Source organism: Sinocyclocheilus rhinocerous, unplaced genomic scaffold, assembly GCF_001515625.1.
Source record: "Sinocyclocheilus rhinocerous isolate Xijiao unplaced genomic scaffold, SAMN03320098_v1.1 scaffold241, whole genome shotgun sequence".
In the NCBI taxonomy this organism is placed as follows: Eukaryota; Metazoa; Chordata; class Actinopteri; order Cypriniformes; family Cyprinidae; genus Sinocyclocheilus; species Sinocyclocheilus rhinocerous.
Genome location: NW_015659312.1, coordinates 2,492,393 through 2,511,104, shown reverse-complemented (window position 1 = coordinate 2,511,104; position 18,712 = coordinate 2,492,393). Strand labels below are relative to the sequence as shown.

The 18,712-nt window shown below is 35.1% G+C and overlaps 2 protein-coding genes across 2 annotated transcripts; both read right to left on the bottom strand.

The window, feature by feature from the left end:
• Positions 1 to 1,135: 1,135 nt before the first annotated feature.
• Positions 1,136 to 2,528, bottom strand: mrpl17 (mitochondrial ribosomal protein L17). The gene is made up of 3 exons (XM_016532000.1): positions 2,142 to 2,528; positions 1,530 to 1,598; positions 1,136 to 1,443 (listed from the first exon to the last, which is right to left on the bottom strand). Exons 1-3 carry the CDS (start codon positions 2,313 to 2,315, stop codon positions 1,183 to 1,185), a joined length of 504 nt encoding a protein of 167 aa, XP_016387486.1. The 5' UTR covers positions 2,316 to 2,528; the 3' UTR covers positions 1,136 to 1,182.
• A 5,421-nt stretch (positions 2,529 to 7,949) lies between these two features.
• LOC107723473 (trypsin-2-like) lies at positions 7,950 to 9,252 on the bottom strand. Its single transcript, XM_016532111.1, has 6 exons — positions 9,213 to 9,252; positions 8,957 to 9,107; positions 8,623 to 8,873; positions 8,388 to 8,524; positions 8,198 to 8,299; positions 7,950 to 8,098 (listed from the first exon to the last, which is right to left on the bottom strand). Exons 1-6 carry the CDS (start codon positions 9,250 to 9,252, stop codon positions 8,051 to 8,053), a joined length of 729 nt encoding a protein of 242 aa, XP_016387597.1. The 3' UTR covers positions 7,950 to 8,050.
• Between the last annotated feature and the right edge of the window lie 9,460 nt (positions 9,253 to 18,712).

The window sequence follows — 18,712 nt, the reverse complement described above, 5'->3', positions numbered from 1 at the left end:
GAACCATACTTGAAGAATCATGAAATATAGGTTCCCGTGGTTTGATTTTTTGTATTAATGGATGTGCTTGGGCCTTAAGCCATTTCTTTAATAAATACTGAACTTGTTCTGTCTGGAAGTCACCAGAAAAGGTGATCTTAAAAGGCTTTGCCATGATTTTTCCATCTAAGTGAGTGTGCACACCTAGCAGAGAAGAGATAGCACACTTTTTGAATATATGATAGATATTAGCACATCACATTGGGGAGCACAGAAAGATTTAGTTAAGCACATTTCTGTTGCACTGTTCATACTGAATGCATTTTAATAGTGTCAAATGACTTGGCAGTGCATACCCTTTTTGCCAAATTAAAATGGTCTGTTTTACTACAATGGCTTGTTTATGCGTTTCATTTTGCAGTTTGATTAGTAATAAAGGGATCTACTGTAACGGTAATCCTACAACTCTGAAGTACAATCAACTGCTGAACAAATCATTGTCATTGGTCTGAAAACATTTAAAAACTAATTCCTTCATTCATCAAAGTGAATCCTAGGTTTTTCAATATTTCTAATCAACATTTTACTAATTTTTATATCTGACCATGCTGACGTACAGTATATTGGCAAACAAGAAAAACAAGAGAAAATTAAAGCAGGGAGTAATATTGGTGAACAGATTAATCCAAAATAATACCTTATTACATATTTTGATTTTGTTTCTTGTACTTAAGAATCAGTGACCACATTTTAATATAGATTTTTTTTTTTTTTGAAACCAGGGCAAATTTAAAGAGTTAGTTGACATGAAATACTATTGTTAAATTTGTTCTGCTGTGTATCATACTATACAAAATTATTTTAAATCCAGAGTCCAGAATGAGAAATAATCTCATTAGCTGAGAGATATGGAATATTTGTATTTTCAAAAATTCACTTTGACCATTCTTTAGGACCATTTGAAATGTAGTGGAGACAAAATACTTTTGTGACCAGTTACAGGACATCTTATTCATATATCATACAAATTCATATATAAAGTCATAGAAATTTTAAATATAATATATTGATTTAAAAAGTAATGGACATGCTTGAGCATCAACTAACCATACACGACACTGAAAACAAATTTTAAAGAGATTTTAATGAAATGTATCCTGGTTTATTACATGAAATATAATGTACAAATACAGTGATTAAAGATCATAAGTCCTTTTTCTCAGACACCATTTGAGCTTTTTCTTCTCTGTATGCTTTCAGAAGTTGGTTTAACAAGTTGAGTTCACTGACATGTTTCATGGGGAACAAGGGAGGGAAAGGGTTGCCTTTATACTCCAGGACAGCCATAGCCGCACGGTCCAGATTCTCCCTGTTAGGAATGCGAGCCATGCGTGTATATACACCCGTTTGATTCTCAAATCTTACCGCCAGAACTTTAAAAAGTTTGGGGATCAAATCTTTTTCCTGAAGGGAGAAATATAAATACATATATATATATATAGAGAGATGGATGGATGGATGGCGTATTGAAGGAAGGATCGAAAACTTACCGTGAGCCAGAAATCAGCCATTTTCATTGACTTTTCATTAGTATCTCCCTTTTTAGCATAACCAATCAGCTAAAAGGAAACAAAAAAAAAACATTTAAAAAGTCAAAATAAAAACAAAACAATCGTTCTAGTTTTAAAGAGCACATTAAAATCGATTTAAACTTAATAACTGCATTTCTATCTGCTTTTTCCTAATATTTTAAAATGTTTCATTTACCAGAATTTCACTGTTGTGGCAATTTTAACGGAACCTCAATATTTCAATAATATTTTCTATTAATATTATATAGTTGTTGACTTGTCTTAAATGGCAAGAACATGTATTTATAATCATATTTAATTATAACGGAAAAGAATAGTGACAGGAGCGCATCTCGTGGCAGACAGAGCAGCAGAGTGACAGTCTGAGGGTCAGAATTACCATTAATCTTATGATTTTTTTTTACATTATAATCAAATAATAATTCTCCGTTAAAATATTTACCAGAAGTCATAAATGAAACAGACGCCGTTTTATTTTTCAAGATTTTAGCTAGTCGAAAATGCCCCTGATTGAAAATTCCCAGATATAGGAAAAGCAAGATGAAACTTGAAGCGGGGTTTTGTACTTGCCTTTTCAGCGTAAAAGCGAACCTCGTCGGCTCGGGCTCTTGTTGTCTCTATTCTCTCGTGTCGAACCAGACCAGTGAGTATGTTCCGAAGCATGTTGACTCTGGACTCAGGTCCGAGTCCTATCCGACGGGCCACCCGTCCATGAGAAATCAACGCCCGCAGGGTGAGTCGCATTACAAGAAACGGTCAAGGACACTCCACCAGAAAATAATACCCCTCTGTTACACAACGTTAAATATATTGGGGGGGGGGAACTCAGACGAGCACTTCTGTGATCAGCGATTACATCCACTGGAGATCAACAGACGCATTTATTTCTGCTATACATTCAGGTAACCTCAGCACAGGGAGAAATGCATGTGTGATGGTGCGTCGGTCTGAAGAGTCCTGAATGAAACATAAGACTTGAGTAAGGTTCCGCATGCAAGCATTGTCAACAGCGATTATAGTCACGCCGATAAATAGGCTAATTTTTACTCTTAAAATCCATTAAATTCGTTTTTCTGAACATGTTTTAAGTACATCTGGGATCATTCAATTTTATTGTCATTTATTCAGAAAATGTTTAGTCTGCTGGAAGGTAGCCTATACATATGTGCTCTAAGCGTTAAAGTTCTCCTCAAACTCCTTTGTGCTCCGGTATCAGACCGCAGTAAAGATAGTTTGCGGTTTGATATTCAGATTTATTTTGGCTATACATATGCAGTGCGCTGTCATAGACATGCAAATAATACCGAATATCATTCTCCATGATTTGTGAATTCAGGTGACGCTGTCCTTCGGGCCGAAATCAGTGGGGGTTTTTTCAGTTATATTTAGGGTTTAATTTAATCAAGTAGGAAACAGTTACAGTTGCACTCGTAGATCTACGATGATTTTCAATCAAGTGCTACTTAAGTTACGATGCTTTTGGGAAACAGACCGTAATATTAAGATCAGTCGTACGATCGTTTTTACGAACTTCTTAGCGCAACGTAATCAGCATGCGCTAGTGGTAAACAAATACCGGTACATCAAGATGGATCGCGCTTTGGCAGTTGTGCTTTTCATGTGCGCTGAAACAAAGAAAAGGCGCCGGCGAAAGAGGGCAATATGGACCCGCTCATGCCTCGGGAAAAGAGGACAACTTGGGATGCCAGTTTTGCACAGGGAGCTTGGCAGCTGCAGTTCCTCCGCTATCTCCTTCCATGCTATGCCCTTTTTGGTGCGGTCATGATAGCAGCTAGAGGACACATTGTACAAGCATGCCCTCTGCTGCCACAACTCAACAAGAATTTGTTCTTTATGGGTATCCCACATACCAGTATGCCTTCTACTTTTTTTGCCTCCATGGCATTTAAATTGTAGCGCCGCTGGTCGCGTGGATCTGGAAATACGTCACCTCCACTCAGTGTTGCCAAGTCCGCGGTTTTCCCTCGGAATTGACCATATGCACGATTACTTCCTGGTTTTAGATAAGCCAGCTCAGTCATTTCCGGTCAACTGTACTGGGCCGGGTTTCCCGATAACGATTGATCTTAGCGCTTAAGAGCGTTTTCTGCAAGTGATTTTACGATCGTTTGTTATTGTTTCACGTGTGTTTCCCAAAAATGCACTTAACACAATCGCACATAGCTGTGCTTTAAGTGCTACTTAGTAGTCGCTATCCGTTTGTCAAGTGCTGAAATGTCACCTTAGAGAATGGTTCGTAATTGTAGTACACGCTCGTTTATTGAAATGTTAACCTAATGCTGCGTTCCAGACTCGGATATAATAACTATTATATTATATTATATTATTATATTATATTATAGTGTATAATATTATACTTTACATAATAATATATAATATACTTTACACACACACACACATATATATATATATAGAGAGAGAGAGAGAGAGAGATGATATTTCCGGGTCCAATACATTTTCGTGCACTTCAGCAAGTCATTGACAGATTTTTCCCCCAGTCTTTGAAGCATATTTCCTACATTACTTCTTTTATTAATTTTTTTTTCATTCAGTCATTTAATTTAGATGTGTATTTCTATTTTTTCTGCCCTTTTTAATTATTTCATTTATAAATTAATAAAAAAAAAGAGTAATAAAGTGTACAATAAAGTACAATCAAATCCTTATATTATAATCACATTGCACTTGAATAAAGTTAAAGGTGCAATCTGCCGATTGTCCTGCAGGTGACCGCATAACTCTGTCTTCTTACGATGCACTTAGAGTTTTACGATTACTCCAGAGCACTCGTAGATCTACAATGATTTTGGGAAACAGACCGTAATATTAAGATCAGTCGTACGATCGTTTTTATGAATTTAGGCTTACAAAGCTTTTGGGAAACGCACCCCAGGGTAGTAATGATTACATGTAATCTGGATTACGTAATCAGATTCCAAAAATTAAGTACTTGTAATTAGATTAAATTACATTTTAAAATACTTGTAATCGGACTGCAGTTACTTTTTTATTGATTACATGATTGCATATTATTCATACAATAGCAAAAAAAAATTTATAATTTATTGATTCTCCCTAATTCCCCCTTTGCATCTTTTAAATGTTCCTTTCAAAATTAGCCTACCGCTTATGTACACTAAGAAAGTCTTCCAGGTTTGTGGACATTCACACAAAGACCAGTCACTAGTCAGGTGACTACTCGGCATTTGACCACTGGATTTACACAAATCATTTCAGGTTTAAGTGTTTCAACATTGCATCAACTACTGATGAACACATTAATTTGTATTTGAATAAGGTTATTTAACCATGTATTACTATGTCATTTGGGAGGCTTTTGTCTTTCAAACACATTAAAATGCATAAATTCATGTTATTTCTTATTTACATGTAATGCAGGCACATCTTTCACCTAATATATTTACTTGAAGTACCCCTTAGATTTTAAAAATTTATATTTTAATAATTAAGTAACACATTTGCATGTTCCCGGTTCTCTAACTTTGGTTAATGGTCATATGACATGCAGGTACAAAATACTTAATTTTTTAGTAAGTGTTTTATTTTGATTGATGTTATTTTAAAATGATTTTAATTTTACTTGTTTATAATTTAATTTATTATTAGCTTTTCATTAAACTCTCAAACACTCTGCAGTCCCTTTACGAACCGCAGTTTGGGAAGCCTTGATGTAACTCTCATTTCATGTTCACTTCATGTTGTTGATTATAACAAATGAAATATATTTTCTTTCTCTTTGTTTATATATATATATATATATATATATATAGACCTCATGGTCTGCTGATTTAACCTGTGCGATGAAGGTCTCGCTCCTCACTTGCAGTATTTATAGGACTGTCAGCCTATTGATCCACGCCCAAGTTGTCTGCCATTGACCAATCAGCTCCAAAAGACATATCTGAAGTGCTGTCATTGTGTATCTATGAAGAGATACAGAATTATATCTTGATTATTTGAATGTTAGAAAACTGTATATTATTGCTGCATTGGCAATCTGATGTAACCTAGTTTATCAAGCATGTAAAGAAACAAGATATATAATTTTTATTGCTTATATTCTTAAAGGTAAAATGTTTGTTGTAAATTTCTCAAAACATAAAGCCAGAACCTCCTTAACCTAACAGTGAAATGCCACCTGCAATACAGATGTATTTAAATTCTGATGAACAAATTGAACACAAAGTTACATTTTTAACCAATGTTTGTAGATTAAACAGAATTTAAATCTTTGATACAACCAGGGAGATCCAGCAGCTGTGCTGCTGAATAGGTTAATTTTAAGCTTTGTGACCTTGACATTGAAGTTTCAATGTAACACAAGTTTTCAACAGCTGTCCATCTTCCCACCCACATTTTCCATCTGTATTTAATGCAATTTTGAGTGTGCCAACTTTTTACAATCAGCAGTCATATATGCAGTACACACTGTTTACATATTTCTACATTCAGCATGTAGAGTATATTTATCTCAAGCGGATAATGAATGATGACATGTTCATCTTTATATTTGTCTTTCTGTATTGTGCATTCCATAATAGCAGTTTAGTTTAGATAGTACTAAACTAGTGTGTGTGGGTGTGTGGAGTTAAAAAAAAATCATTTAACAGTTTGTTACATCTGTACGTTTAATAACACTCACACAGTGGTCTTCAGCAGAGGCCTGTTTCACAAAGCAGGTTTTGATTTTTATCCAGGTAAGTTCAATTATGTTTGAGCAAACTCTTGAGTTTTCGGGCTCAAGAAGGTGGGTTGGTTTTGAGTGGGTTTCGTAGCCATGTTAACTTATGCTACACTCCAGAGCAGGTTTTATCCTGGGTTAGAGATCATATTATATGAACTGGCAATTAATATTATACATTTATAATATACATTGCCTATAAATAAGTTTTAATAAAGCTTTTAAAATGACTAAACATATGTATTTTCTTTTGAGCTCTCTGTGAAAGATGATTATTTTGCATAGTCAGATATTTAAGTTGGCTTGAGAAAGCCAACTTACTTATCTACTATTTAAACTTCTTCTTCTTCTTCGCCAAAATTTAACACTTAACTCCTCCTAGAGCTTTAAAGCTACAACCACCAAACTCGGGTCAGACCTTCAGACTGGTATGACTTAGTGTGCTGTGACTTTTCTAACTGATCCAACTGGTTTTCGATGGTTTTCATAAACCACAAAAAATCCCATAGACTTTCAAAACTTTTGTACAGTGAGTCTTATGGTGTATTTAAGCTGTCTATTGCTATAGCAAAGCTTAACAATTCCCTACTGAATAAAACAGCTAAAACCAGCCTAAGCTGGTTGGCTGCTTTGGCTGGTCTCTCAGGCTGGTTTTAAAGTGGTTTTGGCTACTTTTTGGCTGGTCTTAGCTGGTCAAGCTGGGAGACGTTTTAAAAGACCAACCAAGTTTAAACAAGCTATTTTCAGCTTAACCCAGCTAAGACTAGACAACCAGCCTAGGTTGTTTTTAGCTGTTTTTTACTGAATCAACTGGTTTTAGCTGGTTGTTAACTTTTTTTTTTTTTTTTTGCCAAATCAGCTGTTTTTAGCTGGCGTTTTGCTAAATCAGCTGGGTTTAGTTGGTTTTTATTTTATTTATTTTTAACTTTTTTTAACTTATTTTATGCCTCCACCTATGCTGAGCGCACTTCACAGTAACATGGTGCGAAGTTATACATTCCCCAAAGTGTCAGCTTACGCTGTACTCAACGTCAAGAGACCCTCTCGAAAGGGAACATCTCTGGTCACTGATGTAACCTCGGTTGCCTGAGTAGGGAACGAGACGTTGCATTCAAGCTTTGTTAGTTATGCTCAGGTCTTTCGTAAGCTCTCTTATTCAGTAGAAATCTTCTGGTAAAATGCCACTCATTGCTTATATACGGCACTTTCCTGTCCCCTTTTCATGTGCTTGAGTACCATTGGCCTTTTGCAATGTAATAGCGTTAAGCGAATAATACTTCAGTATTTGAGGAGAAAGGTCTTTCCCCAAAGCGTCTTCTTATGCTGTACACAATGTCTTGTTCCCATCTCAGGGAACCAAAGTTACATCAGTAACCGGAGAACTTTTTTGTTTTGGTTCCTCTTTTAGTGATCGCTATAACCCCTTAATCATTGCCTGTGTTGTATAGCATGTACATGAATGTGGAGGCGGAGGCATCAAGATAGGGGTGTGATCCTTTTGGGTAGGGCCATGTTTGTTTTGGTCATTTCAAATATCAACAGCGTTTTCCAGAAATTACTTACTGCACCTTTAAATGTAGGCCTGTTAAAGTACTTAAAACAATATATTCAGTGTTCATTGACAAATATGAATGAAGTACTTTGGGAAAGCAGTATATTTTTAAATGCTTTTATTTTTTACAGGTTTTTAACCTCCAAAACAAAGAAAAACTGATGGATTGCAGATTTGGAGGCTGTATGTGATTACGTATCAGATTTAGTTGCTATTCATGGTGTCGGCGATCCATTGGCTGAACACACAGACCTTGAAGAAAAGACAATTCATAAAAATCAAATAAGTGCTTCATTTTAAACCAAACACATTGTAACAATTATTAAACAACAACAACAACTACTATATTACCTTGCCATAGACACCAGGATGATTCTTCTCAGCACAGCCATAACCCCAGGACACAATACCCTGCAGCACATTGTTGCACACCACAGGACCACCAGAGTCACCCTGAAGAACAGAAACATAACAAATTATTATTATTAAGATTGTCTCATATAATATTCATGCAACAATTGTATTTCTTGTCATCCTCTACCTGACAAGAGTCCTTTCCTCCCTCCAGGTATCCAGCACAGAACATGGTATCTGTGATCATACCAGGGTAGGAGTTGTTGCAGTCGCTGTCGGACAGGATGGGGATCTCCAGACACTGAAGCTTGTTGGGATCAGCAGCTGCAAAGAATTTAATACAACAGCAGCAGAGATGGAGTGGACCAAAGTGATATGAACATGTAGAGAAAAGGAGTGGCATTATGAATCCTGACACTTACTGGAACTCATGGTGTTTCCCCAGCCAGTGACACTGCACATGGTGCCAGCGGCGGCACAGCCATTGGGCAGGGCCACAGGCTGCACATACTGATTGAGGTTAGCGGGATTGCTAAGCTTGATCAGCATGATGTCACTGTCAATTGTCCAGGAGTCATAGTTGGGATGGCGGATGACCTTCTCAGAGGAGATGAACTGCTCAGAACCCTCATCAACTACGATGTTGTGCTCACCCAAATGGACCTCCACTTGTCTGAAAGACCAAGTCAAATACTGTTCAGATCTGAGGAAACCAATGGACTGATACATGAACTAATTTATGAAGACATCACTTACGACTTGTAGCAGTGAGCAGCAGACACAACCCAGTACTCGCTGACCAGAGAGCCACCACAAAAGTGGTAGCCAGAGTTCAGAGACACCTGCCAGGGCTGGGAATAGGGTGTGCACTCATATCCACCAACAATCTTGTCATCATCCAGAGCAACTACACAAATGAGAGTATCGTCAGTATATTAAATATGCTTACCTGTAAAATGAGCTGAGTGAAATTCATAATTGCAGTGAATCAGTGAATGGAGTCTCTACTCACAGGCAGCTCCAAGGAGCACCAGGAACACCAAAGACCTCATGGCTGCTGATTTAACCTGTTCGATCAAGGTCTCGCTCCTCACTTGCAGTATTTATAGGACTGTCAGCCCTCCGCGCCCAAGTGGTCTGCCATTGACCAATCAGCTCCAAAAGACATATCTGAAGTCTGATAAACAATATGCTATAATTGTGTTTCCATGAAGAGAAAACAGTATGTTGGGGTTGCATTGGCACCCAGTGTATAGAAAATATATAGTATCAAGATATTTTTAGACTTGGTGTAAAAATGATTGTCATCAAGTCAAAACCTCATTAACAGTGAAAAGCCATCTGCAATACAATAGTATTAATATTACAGGGAACAAATTAGAGCACAAAGTTACATTTTTAAACAGTGTAGATGAAACTGTATGTCAAATTTTGATACAACCATGGAGATCCAGCAGCTGTGCTGTTGATTATGTTTATTTTAGGCTTTGTGACCTTGACAGCAGGTGTCCACCCTGAAACAAGTTTTGATCAGCTGTCCATCTTCTTACCCAGGTTTTGCATCTGTGCTTGTCCCTGACTGTTTCACAATTTACAGTTGGAAAACAGAACATTTTTCCTGGTAATGTTTCTCACAAGAAGCAAACAGATCGGTAAAAGTATTTCAGTTTAAATTTCCAGTAAATGTCCACTTAACAAAGATGTTTAATATGTTTGTGGCAATCTTTTTGTTGTTGTTTGTGAAAGTTTATTTTACTCGGTTGTCTTTGCCTTGTCTGATTTCATTGCTAGTTGGTAAACAAAGTTGTTCATGTTATTGATATTACAGCTTATATGTTTAAATCATATACAATCAGTATTTGTGCTTCATGCATCTATTTTTGGGGCTTTTTATAATGCTAATCATATTAGCTATAGATTATATTATCTGCGATTAGAATGTATTTATAATAAATTACACTACAAATTAGAAATATCTGAAATGGTTACAAATGTAAAAAAAAAAAACTAAATGTTAACTTCTGCAATATCTAACTTTTATTAAGTAATTCATATATTTTAAAATAAAAATAAATAATTAAAATAGAAAACCAAGAAATACATAAATCAATAGACTTATGATTTTGCATTTAACTGATTTTATTTTTCTCATGATGAATAGACCTTAAAAAATGTCAGCAGGAGAGATATAATTATGTTCTTTTTTTCTTACAGTGCATGTGCAGTACATGTACATATATTCACATGACCTATAACATGCTATCTAAAGGTTCTGTGAAACACATTTGATTCCAGTGTCATTTCAGATTTTGTCCTTGGATAGTTTCACCATTTTAAGTTTAGTCAAAGGCAAGTGCACTGTATATTACAGTTTTATTTGACCTTTTTGGCCTTTGCAGTTGGACTGCAGTATTTTTGCAGTATCCAAGTGCTAAATATATATACAAACATTCAGTACTATTCAATATTCAGCACAATACTATTCTCGCAGTACATAGAGTAGGCCTATACAATATATTCAGTTTTTCTGAATTGCTAAAACACATTTCTTGAAACCATCACTCATTTTCTCAAAACCTTAAACACAAATCCAAATACTCAAACTAAATTCACAAAACCTCTGACTCAATAAAATGATGTCAATAAAATATGAGTCAATAAAATAAACACTACAGAGCATTCATTAGACACTGACTACAGAGAAAAATGGAGAACACAGCATCCAGAATATTACAGAAAAAAAGTATATTGTATTGAGGAAACAATTTTGCAAGTCATAGAGGTTTCGTGAATTTAGTTTGAGTATTTGGATTTGTGTTTAAGGTTTTGAGAAATTGAGTGATGGTTTCAAGAAATGTGTTTTAGCCATTCAGTTCAGACTTTGACTACTAATCATTTAGTTCATTACAGGACAGTGCAAATGTTTCACTTATGTTTATTGTAAAAATGCTTCAATTATAATTATTACAAAATTACTTACAACATTCGTAAGACAACTGCTTATGAAATATTGTGCCTTAAAGCCTGACACATGTTAAAGTCATCTGGAAACAATGGATGTAAAGGTCTATTAGAAATTTTTCATTTTGCTAATAGCAGAGTCCTTTGCTTATGATATTCTGTTTTGTTATCTTGGCTCCACATTATTAACATCAGTGTTCAGGTTTTTTTTCTTTAAGAAAGTGTCCAGAATTTTTTCTGCAAATTATTTAGAAAAAAGAAAAATATGTACAAATGTTATTCTTTATTAATTATTATATTCAGTTAGGAAGATATTGTTAGTCACAATTTTTTATGTATGTTAAATTCAACCAAGGATGACAAGGATTAGTGGATTAAATCGCACATGTATATTGTCATTGTCAAGGTCCTTTTTGTTAGGGTTAATGTTCGTGTTAGGGACAAGGTATTGAGCACAGCACAGTCATGCTGGGAATGGGAATGACTCTGCCGCCTGTTGGAATCACTAGCTACAGAAAGAAAGAGTGAGAGCAACAAACAATCTTAACACTTCATAACTGGTAACAAACTGACTCAAAACCTTCACTCACAGGAGCTCATGGTGTTTTGGCAGCAGGAACACAGCTGCTGGGCAGAGCAATATGCTGCATGTACTGAATGATCAGCATCATGTCACTGACAGTGATCTGCTCAGAACCCTCATTCAGTACAATGTTGTGCTGACCCAAAAAAAAGATCTCAGCATGACAGAGGAATACACAGCTAAATTTGTTATAATTAGATTTTTTTGAAATTGTCACAGCTGCACTCGATATTTATTATATTACTGTATTTTCTTATATTTCAGTATAAATACCAACTAATTACAGATTTGATTAAGCTTTTTAAAAAAACATCTACTAAACTAATGTCAGGTACAGTTCCTAGCTGTTTTAAAAAATAATTTGAGTGGAATGCATCAAAATCTATTTGAGAATGATTAATTATTTAGTTAATTTATATATCAAAAATGATTTAAATATATAATTGTGGGGAAGTTGTGGCCTAATGGTTAGAGAGTCTGTCTCGTAACCCAAAGGTTGCGGGTTCGAGTCTTGTACCTTTGTAGGTGGGGGGAGTGAATGTACAGCGCTCTCTCCCACCTTCAATACCACGACTGAGGTGCCCTTGAGCAAGGCACCGAACCCCCAACTGCTCCCCGGGTGCCGCAGCAAAAAAATGGCTGCCCATTTCTCCGGGTGTGTGTTCACGGTGTGTGTGTGCACTAATTCTGAGTATGAGTCACCATACTGGCCACATGGCCACATGTCACGTCACAAAAAAAAAATATATATATATATATAAAGTATAATGTGTGTGTGTGTGAATTTTTTATTAAGAATTATTTTTAAAGAGAGGTGGGCTAGTGGGTTATCACGAACAACAGATGTGCATCCAAATTTGTGCTGTAAGCTGGGAAACACCCAGATGTTATTTTTGGGTCAGAGGACAAATCCAAGGACAGAATGATTCTCTTTGTGAAAGGCAAGGTCTCTATATTTCTATTATCTTTACCGATTGTGGGTTATTTACTTCTGTACAAGTGACTTTGTATTGGGAGTTCAGTCCTTTAATATTAAACCACTGAACCAAAAATTCAGTCCTCAGTCTTTACTTGCCATTCTCTAGTTTCCAAGGACATTCTTTCAGAATAGCTTTTCTATTTTTATTTGCCGTCCATTTTAAGATGTGATTCTCTGATGAGACTCTCCATTAGATCTCATGCAGCAGTTAACCTAACATGCAAGTTAATGTGTACATTTTACTTTCTCAAAAATGCTCTTACTTCTCAGAGAAGCAAAAAGCAAATGTTCATCAATCTAAACTACTCTCATCATAAATTTAGGGGAAATAATTTATTAATTCATATTCAAAGTTTTCTTTTTAGTTGCTTATATACTAATGTAATTTTCTCTTCATCTGTTTGACAAAGGGCTATAAAGGCTTATGATACTCAAATGAACCTAGACTTGTTACAGATTAACAGTTTACAAAAAATAACAATTAGGTTTAATATGGATGTCGACCAACAGCACCCGTTGTTTTGTTCTCTGTTTTCACTGTCTACACACAGTAAGCAAAAGGCTAGTGTTTTTAGCGCACATTTCTTTGAAAATGCCTATGAAGTCTGTAGATTCTCGCAGTGAAATTTACTGTATGAACTGTGTATTTCCCATGGAAAGTTTTCATGTCACAAACCAGTTCATTCGGATGTTTTTGAAAGTATATAAGTCATACTTCCACAGCAGTTTTTGGCAAAGCAATGAACACACATAACAGAAACACACACACACACACACACATACACTTTTAAGACATCTATTTCCACAATAAAAACACAATTTACCTAATAATATATTGTGTTTTCTGCTTTATAGTAATTATACTGCATTACTGAAGTACTAAAAATGTTTTAGCACATTTTATTTTTATTTAATTCATTAATTGTTATGTGTTGGGAGCTGCCCTGTTTGAGAAGGACTAGATATTTCTTCCAGCATTGACCAAGTGCTGCTATATTTGGGTTTTCTTGTTGGGAACTTTTGAGAATTTCTGTTTTTGTTCTTGATTCCAGCCTTCATTTGTATTTATATATGGTCCATGTTATCACTAAATAAGTGAGCATTTAAGGTAAATGTCTTTCATTTCTATCTCCTTTCTACAGTACCAGTACATATAGTGCTCAGAACCAACCCACAAGACGGGGGAATTAGGCCTTAAAATAACAAACATAGTGCATGCAAATGAACAGCAATGCCAGCGGGTGTGATTCATTCTTAGTGAATTCCCCTATGAGATTTTCATTTTTGAGACTGGTTGGTTAAGGTGTCTTTAAAAAGCAAAGTTCATATTGTTACAGTGGTTTTACTAATACTCCTTACATGGAAACAGCATCAAATATCTCTCATTTAATTATAGTTCCCATTGCGTCATGGGGTCAGATATAGTCATGCATTGATAATACTTTAATTATTAAAGTGATTATTGCTTTAATTGTTGCTATTATGTGGTTTAATTATTGCTATAATAAGTGGTTTAAGGTCCAACCTCTTAGTGAAAGTGTAAAAGGCACTGAAGAAGTAGTTGTTCAAGTAAGATGCCAAAGGACTATGAGAGACAGAAGTACAGTTTGTTAAAATTGTTGGGTACTAAGGAGAGGATTGTTCAGAAAAACAAAAAACAAAACAAAAAAATTGGCAAAAGTGGAGAAATTCCTTTATCTGCTTGAAAATGTAATGACCACAACAACTGTAGGGCTGTATGATTTGATAATAGGCTTATGGTAGCAGACAACCAGGTCATTGACTGTAAAGGCAACCACAAGACAAACCTGAACAGTAACACGTAAAAAAGATTAACCCAGTAACTTTGTTTTGGTAAGCCTTTTTCTGCAAGCGTCTGAGAAAACGAGCGCATCTGATTTCGCTCCCTTGGTGACGTGGCAAAGGGATCTCATTATAATATTACCGCCCCTTAATCTGTAAGTTTCCAACCACGGAGCAGTCATTTTGATTTCGCAAGCGACAACGGTGTAGCAGTTCTAATGCCATGGCGAAAGTTTGAGCAAAACATACTAACTGTTCTGCCTTTGTCTGCACAGACGATATATATAAATTTTATTTTCTGCATTCGCTTCTGCTCTAGCTTGTTTCCCTAAACCTGGCACTACATACTAAATATTGTTGGTTCTGTGACAAATTGCATGTTAGGTTTCTAGTTTCTTCTACTGTATGCTGATGGCCGTGTTGGAGCAGACCTCCTGTCAGATAACATCTCTAAGGCGCTATGAACCATATGACTAGTAAAACTTCTAACATACAATACTGTTCAAAAGTTTGAGGTTGGTACGATTTTTTTTTTTTTTAAAGAAGTCTCTTCTGCTCACCACTACTGCATTTATTTGATGAAAAATACAGTAAAACAGAAATATTGTAAAATATTATCACAATTTGCCTATTTTCTAAGTGAATCTATTTTAAATGTAATTTATTCCTGCGATCAAAGCTGAATTTTCAGCATCATTACTACAGTCTTCAGTGTCACATGATCCTTCGGAAATGATTCTAATATAGTGATTTGCTGTATCTGATCTGATTATTATCAATGTTGAAAACAGTTTTTGCTGCTTAACATTTTATGGAAACAATGATACCATTCAAGCATTTGTGGTAAGATCCAAAAGAGAGAAATTAATACTTTTATTAATCAAGGGTGCAATAAATTTATCAAAACTAACAGTGAAGGCATTTATAATATCGGAAAAGATTTCTATTTACTAAATTATTTAATACATTTAATAAATGCCGTTCATTGAACTTTCTATTCAACAAAGAATCATGAAAAATGTATCCCCATTTCCACAAAAATGTTAAGAAGCAAAAACTGCATTCAACTGTTTTAATAGTAAGAAATGTTTCTTAAGCAGCAAATCAGCATATTAGAATGATTTCTGAAAGATCATGTGGCATTGAAGACTGGAGTAATGATGCTGAAAATTCAGCTTTGATCACAGGAATAAATTACATTTTAAATATATTAAAATAGATAACAGTTCTTTTAATTTGTAAGAATATTTTGCAATATTACTATTTCCTCTGTATTCTTGATGAAATAAATGCAGACTTGGTGAGCAGAAGAGTATTTTTTTTTTCAAAAACATTAAAACATTGTAATGTTTCCAAACTTTTGACAGGTACTGTACAGTGTTGTATAGTGCTTATATTGCTAAAATCCATTAATTATACATTTGTGGCCCAAGATGCTGGGATAGGCTTCAGCCCCCACGACAGAGGATAAGTGGTTTGGAGAGTGAATAGATGGATGGATGAACTTGCAAGATAGCACTTTGACTTGTTTTGTTTCTCTTTTTACTGCTGTTCAGCTTAGAAAATACCTTTCCATTATCTTTGTTTGTCATTGTGCATCATTATACTGGTGTTAAACTATGAAAATTGAGAAACTATTGAAAATGTCTTCTTTTTTTTTTGTTACAGGATCCTATGTACCAACTACCGAGTCTCAACCATTCATCAGAAGGACTGTGAAAGCGGGAACTCTTTGAACCAGTGGCGGTTTCCACTGGAAGAAAAAAGGGCATAGTAGTGGATAATGGGGGTACTGATGTTAACCTGCTGTATTCACTGTATTACACACTAGGGATGTGCATTTTTGTAAATTTTTCTTTTCAAGTACTGATAGGTCTTTTTTTTGACCGTCTGGATGACATGCTGTCCTAACACTAACCAGTCAGAGCTCAGGTACCTCCCAAAATGCTGCACTAACCAATCAGAAAAAGAGAAAAATATCATTGAGTAGTGTACTCGAACTGACAGCGATGATCGATCATGAAAATGATGATTGCAGTGACTTTAAAACATATGATTGATCATCGCTGTCAAGTCTGAGTGCTCTAGTACTCGTGCACATCCTTATTAAACACACAAACACACAGTATCAAGGTATGATGTATAATGCATTGATGTAAATGCAATAAACATTTTAATCATAGGCCTATATCTTGTAAAGTCTTGTTACTTCTGGATTTTCTTTTTAGTTTCTAAATTATTTTATGAACAAACCTATTAAAGAAAATGTATAGTATGATAAATGTGAGGATATTGATCTGGAAGAAATGGGGCCATGAAGAGCCTTTTCATCAGTGGTTCTTTGTAGAACCTTTAAAAAGGGTTCTTTGTAGTACCAGAAAAAGTTCTTTATGGCACCAAGAAAAATGGTTCTTCAGGGAACCAAAAAAGTTTCTTCGATTGGATCGCTGTGAAACCCCCTTTTTGGTGCTTCCTGGTACCCTTTTTTAAGAGTGTATGAGCTTGCTGAGTTGCAAAAATATGCAAAATATGTTATTTAAATAAACTTTCACAACAATGGGTTTAAAATTTCAGCTATTCATCAATCATTTCACTGCAGTCAGAGGTTTTGTGGTCTTTTTTATAGTTTCTATTTCCCTGTGAGAAATGTTACTGACAGCAGATAAATAACAAGCAACATGAGAATTATTTGTTCTTTCAGTACTTATGTAAGAAGAAAGACAATGAAATTAATAGTTAGTAATTAAAATAGCTTCAGATTAAAATTCTGCTGTAAAATCAAATGGGAATAAAAAAAATTAGGTTTTATATTGGATCATGTTTCCTGGGAATCAAATTCCTTACCTTGGTGTTGCTAGCACCATTCTCCACCAGCTGAGCTAGAGAAACCCACAAATCAATTGGTTAATTATTGTGTTTTGTACTTGACATTGATCAAAGCCTCTTGTGAGTTGATTATATTTTAATAAATACTTTAAATTCTTCAAGGGCACACATCTGCAGTAGTTGGTTTACGTGTCATTAAGGTTTCTGAGAATTGTCTGCTGGATTTAGTGTGCATATCTGGAATACCGTGTCCAACTGCTTCTCTTTTATTTACAGTTGTTTCAGTTATTCTGCATCTGAATATGTCTCAAACCATTTCCTGCTTTTAGGTCTTCTGTTGTTTCAATGGTTGCATACAAGCTGTTTTTTTTTTTTAAGATCAGGTTTGGGTTTAAGGTAAAGGTGAGCTGCAATAAATGCACTTGGAAACAGCATGTTAGTGAAATTCTGTTGATTGCTTGCACATATTATACATCTTTGTTTGTGCTCTCACAATCCTCCTTGAGGTGCTTCAAATTGAGAACATGGTGATAGACCCTTCATGACGTTGTGTTTAAATGTGGGTTAAAGACAGGAAAAAAATCACTGCAACACTTGTTAATTGTACACAGTTTATTGATTGCTCTGGTCTAAGGGGGCATCACATGAAACACACGGAAAGAAATTCCACCAGTCCTGTTTGTGTGGTGATAAGTAACAAATTCTGCTCTATTCTGAAGTAACTTAATAATAAACAAATATTAAATCTGGAGCATGTTTGTGTCTTCAGGGAATTTCTGTCAGGAGGAAGTTCTTGATAAAGGACACACCCTGAAGTCTACGAAACTCTCGTTCTGCACTTAACACAGCTCATTTGGTTTTGTACCTTTTGTAAAACCAAAGGTAAGATAACTTTCTATTACATTATATATTATGAACTTTACACTCACATTAACTTACTTATTGGCGATAAAGCAATTTTTAAATATGTTTTAAATAATTTTGTTGAGAACTGTTATATTTGAGCTGTTTATGTCTTAAGACTTAAATGACTTATCCCATACTTTCTTTTGTAATTCTACCAATCATTTATTTTTTGTTTTGGAAGAAATAAAATCATATATGATTTGAATCAGTATATTCAAAGATTAATAGGCGTACTGTTGAAACAAAATAAATAAATAAATAAAAAATGAAGAACTACAGCCAAGTTTAAAGCAATATAAACAGCTATCATTGGTCTATAAGCAGTTTTACAAAAATATCTAAATTATGTTTTTATGCAATTAAGAAATGGATGCAACATGTTGCTTTATGCCTTTCAGATCAGAAATGAAATGACCATATCAGTGAGACGTTTGCCTGTATGATTCAGTCCCAC

What these genes read in the sequence shown, in the direction of transcription:
- mrpl17 (XM_016532000.1), bottom strand. Translation starts at nt 2,315, where the DNA reads ATGCGACTCACCCTGCGGGCGTTGATTTCTCATGGACGGGTGGCCCGT. An exon ending in TTCGCTTTTACGCTGAAAAG is followed by an intron (nt 1,599 to 2,141) that starts GCAAGTACAAAA and finishes GTTTCCTTTTAG; the next exon opens with CTGATTGGTTATGCTAAAAA. An exon ending in TGGCTGATTTCTGGCTCACG is followed by an intron (nt 1,444 to 1,529) that starts GTAAGTTTTCGA and finishes TTCTCCCTTCAG; the next exon opens with GAAAAAGATTTGATCCCCAA.
- LOC107723473 (XM_016532111.1), bottom strand. Translation starts at nt 9,252, where the DNA reads ATGAGGTCTTTGGTGTTCCTGGTGCTCCTTGGAGCTGCCT. An exon ending in GGGAAACACCATGAGTTCCA is followed by an intron (nt 8,525 to 8,622) that starts GTAAGTGTCAGG and finishes AATTCTTTGCAG; the next exon opens with CTGCTGATCCCAACAAGCTT. An exon ending in ATCCTGGTGTCTATGGCAAG is followed by an intron (nt 8,099 to 8,197) that starts GTAATATAGTAG and finishes CTTTTCTTCAAG; the next exon opens with GTCTGTGTGTTCAGCCAATG.